A 15,720-nucleotide genomic window follows, 5' to 3' on the forward strand; every position below is an offset into this window, starting at 1 on the left:
GCAATGTTAATGTATCTACTTAAAAAAAAACACAATTAGCAGCCAACGACATTATCCAGGCAGTCTAATTAATAAGAAGAGAGAGGGAAGCTATTTTCTGAAGCATGTGACATAGTATTCACTGATGCAAATGGAAAACTTCAATTTGTGACTTGTATTAATGATCTGAAAACCACACCTACCTCCTCAACAGACTTCATACATAATGAGTAAAAGAACAAAATTCTAGCAATACAGTAAAATTATAAATGGCCAAGCCAACATCACATTGCACGAAATTGTAATATTTAAATTGGAAACTATTCATACAAAGTGTCCGTAGATATTTGCATATACCATATGACCTAAGAAAAGCTACTAATATTAAATTTAACATATCTGCCTATCTACAAGAATGACAAAGTCAAAATTAAAGAATCAATGTGGCTTGCACACAAACTCTTTCCTATCTTCCAAATTTGTTCTCTAAAGACTTCACAGGAAGAACTAAATCGAGGTGTACTTTAGCTCACAAAAGTGGTAACAAGTCTGCATCAAAAGACCAGGCTACCATATTAATAAGGAAATTGAAGAACTACATATAAAGAATGACAATGCATCATTCACTCTAGTAAATTTAAAGTCATTTCTGAATCTTCCAATAAAGAATCAACAAAGATTGTCACCGCTGAAAGAAAAATGTCAATCCTAATCTTTTGAGTAGAGTGAATTTGCAGAAGGTGCTTTCTTTCCTTTGTAGCGCTGCATACATAATCAAATGCATATCAGAATATAAACAATGAATTACTCAGAAATAAAAAAAACTGAAAAACACAACACAGTACCTGTTTACCAACTGAGAATGGAATATACTTGTATTTGATCATGTGCTTAATCTGCTTCTGCATGGTAAGCACAAATAGCACTACCCAGTACAAGAGAAGAATGGGCCAGAATACTGGCAGATCAAATATCGAGAAAAATGTCAACACAAATGCAATTAAAAATGCCTTCATCAATGCATACCTGTAAACAAACAATTTAGTTGTCAATTTTGACTAATGACAACCCAAATCATTAGAAAAATATTAAAAATACTACACATCATACAGAATAATCAAGTTAACTAGCTACATGACTATAACAGGTACAAGAAGAGCAATACCGAATTACTCAGGAACTGGGATGATTTAAGGCATATTTCCCATTATCTGATTACGATGAACTTGAAGTAAAAAGTAGTCTCCAAAAGAATAATTAAAAGCACGTTAGATAAGCTCCATTAGTACAAGGAAATAACTGATTGCAGAACTCCAGTCTGACAACTTCAACCAAAAAAATATTTAACTTGAATCAACAATAAGACTAATTCCGAGAATAGGAGCTCATAACTACTATGATCATGTGTCATTCAGCGATGCCATAGACCACAGGAAACATAGAGTTTTGTAGCAGATTTATAGAGTAACTATACACAGCTCTCCTAAAAATTTGATTTGTGCTAAAATAAATGTTGCAGTTGAAGACATGATTTCTTTTCTTTTTCACACAGGATACGTCAATATTTTGTAATATATCATATTATGCATGACCATATGTCTTGGTGCTCAGGAAATTAGCAACCTGAAAAGTAAGATTTAATTGAAATTCAGCATAAACTTAGCAGCCACTTCACAGAAGTACATAAATTCACTCAAACAAGTTTGATTTGTCTTCTTTTTTTTTTTCTTAAAGCAAATTGCTACCATGGGGGTAGCACCCTTTCCATTAAAACACACAAAAAAGTCACAGAAAAACATCAACAAAGAGAGAAAGCCAAGACTCTAATGGCCTCAATGACCTCCTGGGATCTCTCCAGCTGTTGAGGAGTGAAAAACTTTTCATTTGCACAGATCATGTATTCATAGGTTTCCATATTGTTCCTCCTCAGGCCATCCTCATCACTACAATGGTATCTTTCACGTCCCCATCCTTGATGGCTGCCTCAATGCTGATGGCATCTGCAACCAGACCCTCGAAAGATTTTGTTTTCACTTTCTTCGATGCCTTCACTGCTGGCTCTTGCAACTCCAGAATGACCAGATGCCAGACAGCCTTCTCAGTCATTGTATTATCCCCCGTGGTCCTTGTAATGTTGTAAACAAATCGCTCCAGGAGTTCGCCATTGTGGACATGATGGCCATTGAGCACCTTCTCACCAATGATATTGTGCAGGACTCCCTCTTCCACCTCTCCGCTGAAATCAAAAATCTCCTTTAAACAATCCCCCCCAGACTTCTTCGAGCATCTGCATTCACACTCCGAGATGGAGATGAATTCCATCTCCTTTGCACTGGTTGCAAAAGATCCTAGCATTTCATCCATTGAATGATAAATTTCCATATCAAGCCCACCTTTATGGACGCCTAAGGGATCATATCAAATCCCGATGGAGATGGAGACGGAGATGCAGGCTTTGTGTGGTGTTCTTGTGAATTCTCCATGACTTTCCATGTGATATCTACAAAAGAAAGATTAATCTATCACTTCAACACATTGCAGCGAAGGCGTCTGCATCTGCAGACCACTGTCCTTCAGGTCCAGGCCATTCCAATCTGTTATATCATTTGAAATGATGGTTTCACCCTCTTGATCGTTGGCATGATTACATAGAAAATCTGCCACTTTATTTGCCTCTTGATAAATGTGCTTAATTGTATAGTTCATTCCATCTAGAGAATCCTGAATCCCTTTCAACCAGATGGTTGATTTCCAACTTTGGGCGTTAGCCTCTAACCACATTGAGGGAATCACCTTCAATGTCAATCAGTCGTAGATTCTTTTCCATACACAGTTTCAGGCTGCCAAGAAGAGATTTGATTTGTCTTATTTATCAAAGTAAACGATTAGCTTTGTAATTTCATTTTTAGTTTGAAACTGTAATATCCACTTTTTAGAATAAGATCTAATAATAAATAATAATAAAATATTAAAATAAGAATATATAAAAATAAAATTATAATATAATATTATTAAAAGATTAATTAAGTATTGTAGACACTTAAATTTGATTAATTAATTTAATCGAATTTAATCCCTTTGGTTGCATATATTAATTGAAAAATTAAGATTACTTAATTGATTATTGCATTCCCTTTTGGCTAAATTAATTCAATTAATCAAGCTGCATCCAATTAATTAATTAATGTGTCATATAGAACATTTTAATTAATTAATTCCCCTACCCTTCTTCAATTAAATTAAATAAATACGTTATTTATTTTATTTAATTCATATTCCCTTTTTCCTCTTAGTTATTTTATTTGAATTTTTTAATTCAAATAATTCAATTAGAGCACATGGCTCCTAATTTTAACCCCCCTTCTAACCCATTTCCTAAGCCTAGTCCACTAACTACCCATGGGTTCTAACCAACCCTATCCCTTCAACCACCCTTGTCACATGTGTGTACATTCCCAATTTTTCAAATATTTAGAAAAAAATCAAATTTGTTTGGGTGTTTCTCTCCCAAATGGACACGTCTTTTGTTACACTTGTCATCTTGATCAATGACACTTGGCCTAGAGAAGGGACATTTGTCATTTCCTACATCGCCACTTGTCCTCAAGTGGGACAAGTGGCACAGTTCTATGCCTCTCCATTCCTTCATCCTTGCCTATCTAACCCACTCATTTTCCTTCATCAATCATCATTCACACTCGCATAGCATCGTTATAACGCCAGTTTAATCACTTTCATTATCCACTTTTGCATCAACCATTAGCATAGATTTTATACTTGCATGATCATGGAGCACTTTGGAGTACCCTTTGTAGCATGAAATCAAACACACATCAAAGCAAAGGACAATCAAATCAAAGGAGAACTTGAGAGTTTGCATCTTTCATTGATTATTATTTGCTTTATCTAGTTTTCCTTTCAAGCATCCTTATCATGAGTGTAGGCTTGATAGATTGTGTAGTGTAGTGTAGGTTGCAATTTGTTTTCCTAGTCTTTTATTCAATCACAATTTTCTGCTCACAAGTATAATGAATAGTCAAAAGGCATGAAATGAAGAGTTGTAACTCCCTCAAACACGAGATGTAAAAGGGGGAAGAGTTCATTTGAAAGGAGATATGGAGGTAGGAAGAAAGAATGGAGCATATGAATCAAGGAAGAATTAATGGAAGAGGAAAGGAATGGGAAGAAAATAAGCGACCCTTTCAAAGGGCAGAAATTATTAAGGGTTATAACTCTTTCAAAAGGTGGTAATTGTGAAAGGTTGTGACTCTTTCAAAGGGCAGAAATTATGAAGGGTTGTACTCTTTCAAAGGGTGTGTAACTGTGAAAGGTTGTGAATCTTTCAAAGGGCAAAAACTATGAAGAGGTGCGACTTATCCTTCACATTGGAAGATATAAAGGAGAGAAGGTTTCATTTGAGGACATGCAAGAGAGAACAATTTATTATTCTCAAAAAGACAGCAATCAAGGGTGGTGACTCAATTCTTATGAAAAGTGATGACTCTTTCACCAATAAAGTATAAAGGAGAAATCATTTCAAGCATTCCAGGATCACTTATCAATCAGCAGCACTCACTCATCATATTCAACATTCATTCAATCATCATTCACCTATATATCAAATCATCAAATCAAAGAAAATCAGCAATCATCCATCAATCATCAATTATGAATAAAGAAATCAGGCAAACAAACCAACAATCAATTCTTCCATCGATTCAATCAGTCTAATGTCGATTTTAGCAATCAGATTGACAGTAAGAAACAGAAAACATGAAATGCACACATAACACAGTGATACCCTGGGAAAACCTCCCTCTTGGAGGTGGAAAAACCAGCAAGAATATCTCAGATCCAATATATATTAAGGGCACAACAAAACTACAAATTAGCCCAGCTAGGGCACAACAAATGATCACCAAAGTACACACTTATCTGCAACTCTGATCAGATCTGAATATAAACGAAATTCCCAGAATGTCATACACTGATCTTGGATGATGTTCACTGGCTGAGGATAGCAGATTCAGCAGGCATCACAGACTTAGGAGATGATTCGCCTTGCCTAGAGTAAGCTCACTCAAGGAAGAATAACTTTGGTTCTCCAAGTAGGCTAAATTCGCTCAATGATGAAGTGATCAGGTTAGCTGCTAGGTGTGATCAGATTCGCTGTTGTAGATGTCTTGATTAGTGCAGATCGCATAAGGCAGAGAGATGATTGATTATTGAGTTAATTGTGACTACAAGTCACCTTGTACTTATATGAAACATACCCATAATTTTCTTGGTCGGCCTAATACATAATTGGCGCCAAGATACAAGTTCAATTTACAGATTACATTTGAATTAGGTCTTGCCTCATAGCAAGTTACAAGTTACATTTAGATCATATGCCCAAATAGGGCCTGCCCTATATTGGATATAGCCACTGAGATATTTAAATATCAAGGCCGACAGGCCACTTGATATTTGTGTAGTAGGTTGGCCCCTAGAAGGGATCCGACCTAGCTACAAAAACCAACATCTAATATCAATCTTTCAAACATCAACTATTCAGGCATCAACTATTCAAGCATCAACAATTCTATCATCAAATCATTCAAGCATCAATTCATTTAAGTATGATATAGGCATCCACTCATCAAACCTTCATGATAGAGAGAAATCAAGCAATCAGTGATACTCTAGAAAACTCCTTGAGCAATTAGTTTGGAATTTAAGGAAGTGTCTTACAAATAGGAAGGATGGCCCCACTTCCAAGTCTATGAGAGATGAGAGAATGCACCCCCTCTATTTCTCTTTGTAATGTCCCCTTTTGGGAGAACACTAAATCTTGCCCAATATACTTGTAGAATTATTGCAGTTATGTATATTCAGTTTGCTGTAGTAATTTGGACAGACTCAATTAGATGTTTCGCTCTTTAAATGCGTATATCTGCTGTTTATATCAATCTGATCTGCTACCTATACCCAGATATATATGTGTGTATGAGAATCCTTTCTATTCCATCAGTTGTGATTCTCTGATTATTGATTTAATATTTCCTCTTCTTTTCCTTCGATGCCTACTTTATTATTGGTTGCAGATTTATATTTGTTCTGATCTCTTTGTTAAATGTTCATATCATTCTTCCAGATTTTCTTATAATTATGATTTAGGTCTGCTCCTAAATCTGCTTTTAACGCTTCAGATATTTTATTCTATTCCATGGATCCTACCTTCTCAAATGAAAACTTCTCCACTTTATATCCTCCAATGTGAGGGAGAGTCACACCTCTTCTTAAAGGTCACAACCTTTCACAATTACCACCCTTCGAAAGGGTCACAACCTTTCAACATTGCTGCCCCTTTGAAAGAGTCAATTCCTTATCTTCTTCCCATTAATGCTTCCTTAATTCCTTTGCTCCCTTCTTTCTTCCTTTTTCCCCTTTTTTTCCAAGTTCTCTTCTCTCCCTTTTATATCTCATGTTTGAGGGAGGGAGTCACAACTTTTCATTTCATGCCTTTTGACCATTCATTAAACTTAACTAAATTTTAATTATATTAATTTTTATATTTATTCTTTAATATTTTAATTTATTATTATTATTTATTAATAAATCCTATTTCAACAAGGGGACATTACACCCTTGTCAAGTACGCCACCCTGGGATGGAATGGACAGCCAACCTTCCATGTTTGTGGGCGAAGAGGTGGAATGGATGGCCCACTTCTGTCCTCTTGGGCTTGATCAAGGAGTATAGGCCCCCTCCATGGCCTCCCTTACATAATTTCGGCAATATTTTGGATGACCCACCTTAATATTGCTATTTGCAAGTTTTTCTAAAAAAAAATCACAATATGATTGGCTATTAGGAATATGATATGATGTATTGATCCTAATATTATTAATGCTATGATTTATTGATATAGGTTTTATTGATCTTCGACAAGACAGTCCGAAGGAAGGTTATTGCAGATTATCAAGATAAGTTTTATCTTATGAATTATTCTTACAATTTTAAGTCAAATATTATAATGAAATGTTTTCAGTTTTGATAAAATTATACTTATAAATATATTGCAATTCTCATCTTAAGTTGCAATTATTGTTTTAGGGCAAAAATCAGGAATATCCAAAGAAGGGACATTATAAAACTTGTCAATGACATGATACTAAGAGAATATATAGCCTATTTCAACTGTAATTTATTGATAAGGGTAGTCTACACATAGAACACCATATCTCTGAGGCTCCTTCAAAGTATGGTAAGTTGCATGTTTGAGAGTTGAATTTTGTATTCAACTCACCCAGAACTTGGAAAGCCGTAGAGGAGGTTGGACCTTTTAGTGTTGTACAATTTGTAACAAATTCAGCTTATGTTTGTAAGTTAGCTAGTTTGATGGTTGAGAGTATTCACAAACATAATTTTTGGACTACATGTTCTTCTTTGAAAAACATAAAAAATAGACTGGGTGAAGACTGTGATGGCTGTAGCTAGAAGCATACAAATGTTTGTATATAGTCACCACTCATCACTTGCATAATATTGATCTTTTACATAGAAAGAATTCCTCAAGCTAGTTAAGACTAGATATGCTAGCTATTTTATTTTGTTGAAGAGGATGTTGGAGGTGCAAGATACTTTACAATCCATAGTGGTTTGTGGAGAGTAGAAGAATTGAGCTGAATCAAAGACCTAAGAAGGGAAGGAAGTGAGACTAAGGATGCTTGATGATGTCTAGTGGTCCACCATTAAGTAAGAAAGTTTTATTTAATATGTTTGTACTTTGTTTTTATTTTTAATTTTTATTTTTATTTAAAATTTAATATTTTTAATGTTTTTAATTTTTTTATATTGTTAATGTTTTTAATTTTTTAAATGTTGCTAGCATATATATTCACTCTGTCATATCCCCTGTTGTGGGGGTAATCAACTATGTAGATATGGGCTCTCCTAAACTTGGAAAAATTTGTGAGACTTTTGATAGCATGCTTGATCAGATAAGGCAAGCAACTCATGACTAAAATCCTAGATTAAAATTCCGTGAGGAGCATAACAAGCCTGTTGTCAAAGAGATGGGACACAATGAACACCCTTCTTCTCATGGCTTCCCATGCTCTTAATCCCAAGTGGCATGCAACTAAACCTAGCCAAATTCATTGTCCTAAGGATGATGAGGTAATGGAAAGGTTTACAAAAGCCCTTCATAAAATATATAGCATTGAGGATACAACCATACCTTCAATGCTATGGTTTTAGTTTCTCAATCTTTAGGGTCCTACATTCGACAAACCAAAGGCTACAATGAATACAGTCCCCTATTGGAAGGTGGAAATTTCATGCAAAGAACATATCAAAATTGAAACAACTTGCCATTCACCTACTGTCACAAATTGCTAGTTCCTTTTTGCAAAGAGAAATTGGCCCTTATGGATTCATTCACTCAATTAAGAAACAAGCTTACCTCTAGATGAATAGAGAGGCTACTTGCACTTCATCGTAACTTGAGACTTTAGGATCAACACACTCTAGCCACAAGTTGGGATGTTTATCCTAAAGATGTTAGGAATATTGACAAAGAGGAGGTGCAGCCACAATTGGTCAAGATTCAATTGGATGAGCCAAAACTTTAGCCATAGAGTGGCCCAAATTCAAAGAGCTCTTTTGATATTGATAGCCCAAATAAGGCATAGTTGTACTTAGTACTAGTAGCATAGTTGCGAAGAACTACAATTAGTCCTAGGACTTGCAAGTAATTGTGTGCTGAAAATTGAAAAATGCAAATGAATAACTCACATGAAAACTCAGCCCTGAATAATACGTGAAACTTGCCATAGGCTTTTTGACATGACTCAACAAGGATGTGCCGAAAAACATCCCAACTCAGGAGTAAGGTAAAAGCTAAGCCAGATAAAAAGCAATTTCGTGACAGATTTAACGTCTTATGGGTTTATTTTTGTTAAAAAATGTATGCTAGAAAGTGCATTGAACAAACCTCCATAGCGCTTTTGTTGAGTGTTGACAAAGAAATTTATTGGTGCTTTGTTTGGTCAACAATAGCATGATACAGAAAAATAGACAGAATCAAAAAGTTGTTTAAAACCATGTTGTGCACACCAAAGTTACTCGTTACTACCTACAAAGGTAGATAACGAATTAATATGTTTTAGTTTCAAGTTTTCAACTCATTAAAAAAATTGATAGGATGCAAACCGTCTATAATATATGTGGCTACTTACACATTCAAAAACTTCTCAAATTTCTTTTATGACAATTAGACAAACAGTAAACTACTGTGTACACATTATACAAAGTCATACACGTTCAAAATTTTCCTTTTTGATTTTTCAAACACTTAGCTAGTAAACTGTTAGCTAAATTTTTGTTTTTATTTAGTTTAGGCTGCTAGGGTATTAATTATTTTTTTCTATTATCTCCCTTTTGCTAGTATTTATTTTCATTTTTTTAGCAGAATATGGCATCCACAAGTAGGATAGCTAGTGGTAAACCAAAGGACCTTTGTTGGATACATGGGACAAAAGGTATGCAAGGAGTAACTATTGCACTCAGGATATGAGAGGAAGCATAAATCACCTCCTCTCAAGAATTAACATTATCAAGAATCAATTAACTATTACATAAACAAAATTATTGCCACGCTCAGTAGTGTGTCAACTTAAGAAGAATTCCACGGTTACTGATTCCAAAGGTATTTTCAGTGATGGAAAAGAAGTAGACAACTCCTTGTTTCCCATTGACCAGCTTAGCTATGGTCCATGCTGCACAATTTGATGTATTTTGCAACACATGATCTTAGATGTGGCCAAAAGAAATCATTCCTAAAGTCTTTTCAACTCCAAAATGATTAAAATTTTGGTGAAGTGTTACATGTGTCAAACATGAGCGAAGGGCTTTGACAAGGGTTCAACTCGATCAATCTGCTACTGCAATTGCTATAATTTTTTTCTTATGACTGATGGACCTCAATGGCACATGCCAATTTTCATAAATTTACCACTTTTAACAAATCTCCAAGCCCTTCAAAAAATGCACTTTCACATTAGCTTTGATTTTTTAATGCGTTCACCCTAGGTTTGATCAGGGTGCAGCACAATTACATCTAAGGCATAACAAGGCCAAATGGCAAGGCTGGGGTTACACCTTAGCCAAATGCAACAAGAACCCAGATTGCGATTAGACTATAATGATATATTTAGCTGTCCACATGGCGTAGCATGAAGCAGTCACTTTAAAGAACATGATAACAATTCTGGAAGCAAGCAAACTTTTGTGAGTTTCAAAACAATTTTGATACATACCGAATGGTGGTGAATCTTTCTATTGGAGGCAATAGAAAATCAATAATTGAAGGGGGGGGAGTAAAAGTGCGCCAATAATTTGCACAAATGTACAAAATTGAATGCAGAATTGAGAACATGACTGATAATTCATTATGCGGTGTCACTTGTCAAAACATAAATGTTGAAGACAAATCAAAATTGTTTATATCATAATACATTACCTAGAATCGTAATTGACTTGGCAAACCAAAATTATATATGAAACTCAATTAAATGTAATACAGGGCAGGGTTAAGGAGTGGATTCCCCACAACCAATCACAAATCAAGGGCTTCAAGGTCATAGGGATATTTTGGCACATGCCATTTCTCATTATTTTACTTCTAAAAAGATTTCAAATATTTTTAAAATGTACTTTTAGGATTAGTTAGGTTTTGTTTTAATTTCTTTAACTACCATAGGTTCTCTCTGGGTTTGCACAGGTATATCTCAGACACACCCGTGCCATATAGCCAGGGCTGGGGCCAGAACCAACCCAGATCCAAACTGGAATCAGATCCCAGCCCTAACTGATCTGGGTTTGGCAGGTGTTCCTGGCAAACCAAGCATATTTTAAACGACAGGCAAGGTTTGATGTCAAGATCTAAGTCTGAGCTGTAGCAGAAATCAGAATTCAGATCCCATGGGCCACTTTGCTTCCAAAGAATAATTTTAACAAGCCCTCTTCATACGACCGCTATATTACGCATGGACTCAAGATCTGGTACCATCCCACTGAAAAGCTAAACCTACAAGGCTAAACATGTGATCATGATTCCACTAAAATTCCCTCCCTTCACTCCTCCTAAAAAGAATTAGAGATCCTAAATTGTAAAGCAATATACTGATTACTTGTATTGTATATAATACGTATAATATCCATGGAGAGAAAAATTTCGCCACATTACAATAAATTTCCATAAAGACGCATGTTGCCCTGTAATTACACTGTAAGGTAGCTTGAGAATATACGATCAACTCCTGGACCTAACCGTCCTTACACTATAAGCCATGAGGCACACACATACCCAACCCTCAAGATTAGAACGCATGCCTCCCCCTCCTCGCAAGCATAAGATCTACACTGGCATAATCAATTTGGGTCATGCTCAAGCGGTATTACGTTAGGGATTCCATAGCTAAACTCCAAAATTCCAATCCACAGAAACCATGATAAAGTGTTTCGATAGAATGCTGACAACCGGGAAGGCAAGATACACCAAATCTGGCATGAATATATATGATAAAAAAATGAAGGTGTAAGAAGGAAAAGCACCGTCCAGTTGCATCAAATTGTCAAGCCTAACTCGGCAAACCCACCCAAACCCACCATCTGCTCTCGGCAAGCTCAGCCTTAATGTTTACACAAACCTTTTAGTGCAGCAGGCCTGACTGCTACAGCGACGGGCGTTCAAATCTTACACATGGAATCGTAGAGCATACTCCGTACAAAAGTGGGGAAAAAGGGTCTCCTTCTAGAACCCTCATTGAATCACAAGTTCGAATCACGCTAGTAACTCCTCCACAACTATAATTCAAGGGAATAGCCGTAACCATCGATTCACCAAGCAGAGCCCAAAGAAAATTTGGACGAAGAAAACAAGGCATTAATTTTTTTTTTAAAAGCTTAAACAAAAATTGAAGGGATATCAAGTGGGAAGAGAAGAGAACCAGAATTTGAACTCGGGCAGGCGTCTGATGAAGGGTTTGAATTCGTCAGAACCCTTTGTAGGCAATGCGGCGCCTTCAATTTCAGGATCCACCTGTGGCGAGAGAAAGCCGATCAACAAATTGATGACATAGATTCCCACCGTATACGCAACAATATAGAAGCCCTTCACATAATAAATCCTGAAGCTGAACAATCCTGCCACCGCCGCCAATAATATCCAACGAAACACCGGATGGGGCGTGGATTTGTCCAGGTAGTGCTGAAATTGGCGAGACGTTTTGTCTTTCCACTCCATCGCCGGAGATCTCGCGGTCGAATCCCCGCCATATACAGCGTCCATTGTGATTTCCTCCCTAACAAAATCAAGTCTGCTGCTGTCGTATTTTACCTTGTTATGCCATGGACCGCGAATTCAAACCCATACATATTGCCCGAATATGCCAAATAAAAAGGACTGGTTCAGATGCCGGCAGTTCAAATTGAACAACGTGAACGCAAATAGGCCCCTAATGCGGTCACATGGAACGGGGGCTAGCTGTTATTCGGGGGCTTAACCTCTTCAGCATACGGTCTTCCAGAATATACCGTCACGTGCTTAGATGAATTTTATTTAATTATTTTAATTTGCAATTTGAAGAGTAGGTTTGACGTAGTAGACATTCACATGTGAAATACTTAAACTACAATCATGTATATCATTTCCTTCAACACACTAAAACATACCTTCCTCATATATTCTCATTGTACAAGGTAAAAAGTAAAAAGGTGTAGTTGTCTGATTGAGAATATGATTGTTCAAGATTGAAACTATTTTGTTATACTGAAAATAAAAGTAGCCTAAAAAGGTGTAATGGTTATGTCTATTGTAATTTATATAATATATCATATAAATTTGATAAGAAATTTATAGTTGAAATTATAAGTACTTCATTAAAAGTTTGATAATGTGAGTATTTAGGTGCATTTTATTTTTATAAGATGTAATGGTTATGTCTATTGTAATTTACATAATATATCATATAAATTTGACAAGAAACTTATAGTTGAATTTATAAGTACTTCATTAAAAGTTTGATAATGTGACTACTTAGGTGCATTTTATTTTTATAAGTAAAAGAAATAAACGTCAAAACATGAATTCTTCTTACATGTTCCTTATAGAAAGTAAAAAGTAAGGAATATGGTTCCTCCTAGTTGAAAGTATTTTGCTATATTGAAAAGAATAATAGAATTATATTAGTACTTGTTTTGAAAGGAGGTGTAATGGTTATGTCAATTGTAATTTATATACAATGCAGTATAAATTTGACAAGAGGTTTATAATTGAATTTATAAGTACTTTATTAAAAATTTGACACAACATTTGAACTGTGTGTTAGTCGTTAATAATCATTTATAGGTCTTGATGCAACATTAGGTGGTGTGTCTTGAAATTTTGAACATTAATTTTTGTTGAATATAGGACTATTTTTGGTTTTGGAGACTCAATTATAAACACTAACAACAATCTTATGAATTCTAGCTTTGTTGTAACTCCTTAATATTTGTGATATATTCTTTAAAGTGGTACATATAACTATATATGTGAAGACTCGCCATATAATACTATATCAAGAACTATAAATGATTAATAATGATTAATACACACTTCTAATATTATATCATTTTTTCATAAAATACTTATAAATTCAATTTAGACATTCTATATAAATGATAATCAATGTAATTGCATCTCCTTTTGATACAAGTGCTAGTTTAATCATCTCTTTTTCATTTGCTCGCATATTTTAATTTGAATGACATCTTTATCATCATATTGATATTGATGCCCTTTCATTTCCTAATAACTATGTCTATTTCATAAATATAATTATTCACATTATTACATGTTAATCTATTGACAAATTAATTTATGTATAAGATTGTTTATAGTAACTAATTACAAAACATGTTATATAGAACAAAAAATTATATTTTCCAAAATGGGGCAATATTTGATCATTGATAAAGAACCTAAATTGTTATGTTTTTGTAGGCATCTAAAAATGGTCAACGCTTGTAATGTTGTACTTTAACATGTTTGTGTGACCTTATTTTAGGGTTTCACATCTTATTAACATTTCTTCTGTGTCGCACATTCGATCTTTATCATTTGTTGGCATCTTGTCATTCTTTTGCATTCTTTCCTATTCAATTTGAATTCTCTCGCATTTCAATTAGGTCTTGCCAATAACATTTTTGAATTGCAATTAGTGGTTGTGATCAGTTTATCATGTCAATTGGACATCGTCAATCCTAATCGGTTTCAAATTAGGGTTTTGTCCTAGATCTTTATCATTTTCAATCAGTTATGAATCATCCTTGATCAATTATCAATCATTTTGGATCATTTTGAATCCCTTTCAATCTTCAATTTTCATCATCGTCAATCCTTTATCAATTTATGATCGATTCGTCATCAGTCCTTGTCAATCTTTATCAAAGGCAACCTTCATCAAATCGACCTTTTATCAATATTTGATCGATTTGTCATCGATCTCAATCAATCATCAGTCTTCATCAATTTTGGATCAATTAGTCATTGATCCTTTGTCATTTATCCTTTATCAATTGAATCCTTTGTCATTTGTAACCAATTCGTCATTGGTCTTTGTCAATCAATGTCATCTTAATTATCAAGTCCTTGTCAATTGTCCTTTTGATCGCAATTGTTGCCATGTATTTATTGCTTTAACCATGTCAAGACTTAGTTTAGTTTCTAGTCTATCTCCTAAGGTTTGATGGTTAATTCATTTGATCCTTTCTAACACTTTCCTTTAGGTTAAATGAATTTATTCATCTATCCTAAGTGTCTTATGTCATAATTAAATTAATTATTTAATTGGCTAATTAGTTTCCCTCCTTTTGTGAGATAATTAATAAATAAAATTTATTAATTAGTGCCACCTAATTTTTCTAATTTCCAAATTTTCCTTATCCACATAATATTTCCCACTAATTTATCCTCTAATTTGTCTCCCCTTTTCATGCTCAATTTGTCATATTTTCAAAGCTATTTTAAATTTCAATTTGTCATTAAATCAATGAGAAAATTTTGAGGATAATTTGTCATAACTAAGTGGCTATTTTCCCTCTCTATCATGTCACAATTGATGAGCATAATTTTCTCTTAATTTTTCATTATTTTGACATAGCAATTTTTCATCAAATTTATCACTTAATCATGCAATTTTTTGAATTTGTTGCCCTTTTCAAGTACTCGTCAATTTTGGAGATTTTTGTCCTATAAATTAAGTCATTTTCTTCAACCATGGTTAACAATGCTTCTAGTATCATTATGATGCAATTTACATCTCTCAATCCACTTGCTTTTCACTTGCATTTGCATTTGTAGGTGAGATCCACACATCCAAATTGAAGGAGAAAGAAGAACAATGGAGAATCATGAAGGATACACCTACATGGGTTTGTGTTTACTTTGATTGTCTTGTCTTCATAGATCTACTGATTGAATTAGGATTTGATTTCATAAGCTTGTTAGGTTTTGTGGTTGCCTAATTATATGCTTTTGATGCTTATTCCTGAATTCCTAGTTAAGTTTCATATGATTTTATTTCTAAATAGAGTGAGATGATAAATGTATTTTTTCATAAGAGATGTTATAATGATTCTACATACCATGAGATGCTCCAAGAAGCCTTCTAGAAGATAGTGTTCCACCTTCTATGAGACCAAATGATGCAG

General features: G+C 34.5%; 1 protein-coding gene across 2 annotated transcripts; it reads right to left on the reverse strand.

Annotated features, from left to right (window-relative positions):
• Positions 1 to 268: 268 nt before the first annotated feature.
• On the reverse strand, positions 269 to 12,488 carry LOC131033250 (protein RER1A). Of its 2 annotated transcripts, XM_057964421.2 has the most exons (4): positions 11,976 to 12,488; positions 825 to 1,005; positions 666 to 741; positions 269 to 528 (listed from the first exon to the last, which is right to left on the reverse strand). In XM_057964421.2, exons 1-3 carry the CDS (start codon positions 12,314 to 12,316, stop codon positions 688 to 690), a joined length of 576 nt encoding a protein of 191 aa, XP_057820404.1. In that variant the 5' UTR covers positions 12,317 to 12,488; the 3' UTR covers positions 269 to 528; positions 666 to 687. The 2 variants fall into 2 exon arrangements, with proteins under 2 accessions (XP_057820404.1, XP_057820403.1); XM_057964420.2 differs by having other exon boundaries at positions 269 to 741; positions 11,976 to 12,465.
• Positions 12,489 to 15,720: the final 3,232 nt, after the last annotated feature.

Source organism: Cryptomeria japonica, chromosome 10 (genome assembly GCF_030272615.1).
Source record: "Cryptomeria japonica chromosome 10, Sugi_1.0, whole genome shotgun sequence".
Taxonomy (NCBI): domain Eukaryota; kingdom Viridiplantae; phylum Streptophyta; class Pinopsida; order Cupressales; family Cupressaceae; genus Cryptomeria; species Cryptomeria japonica.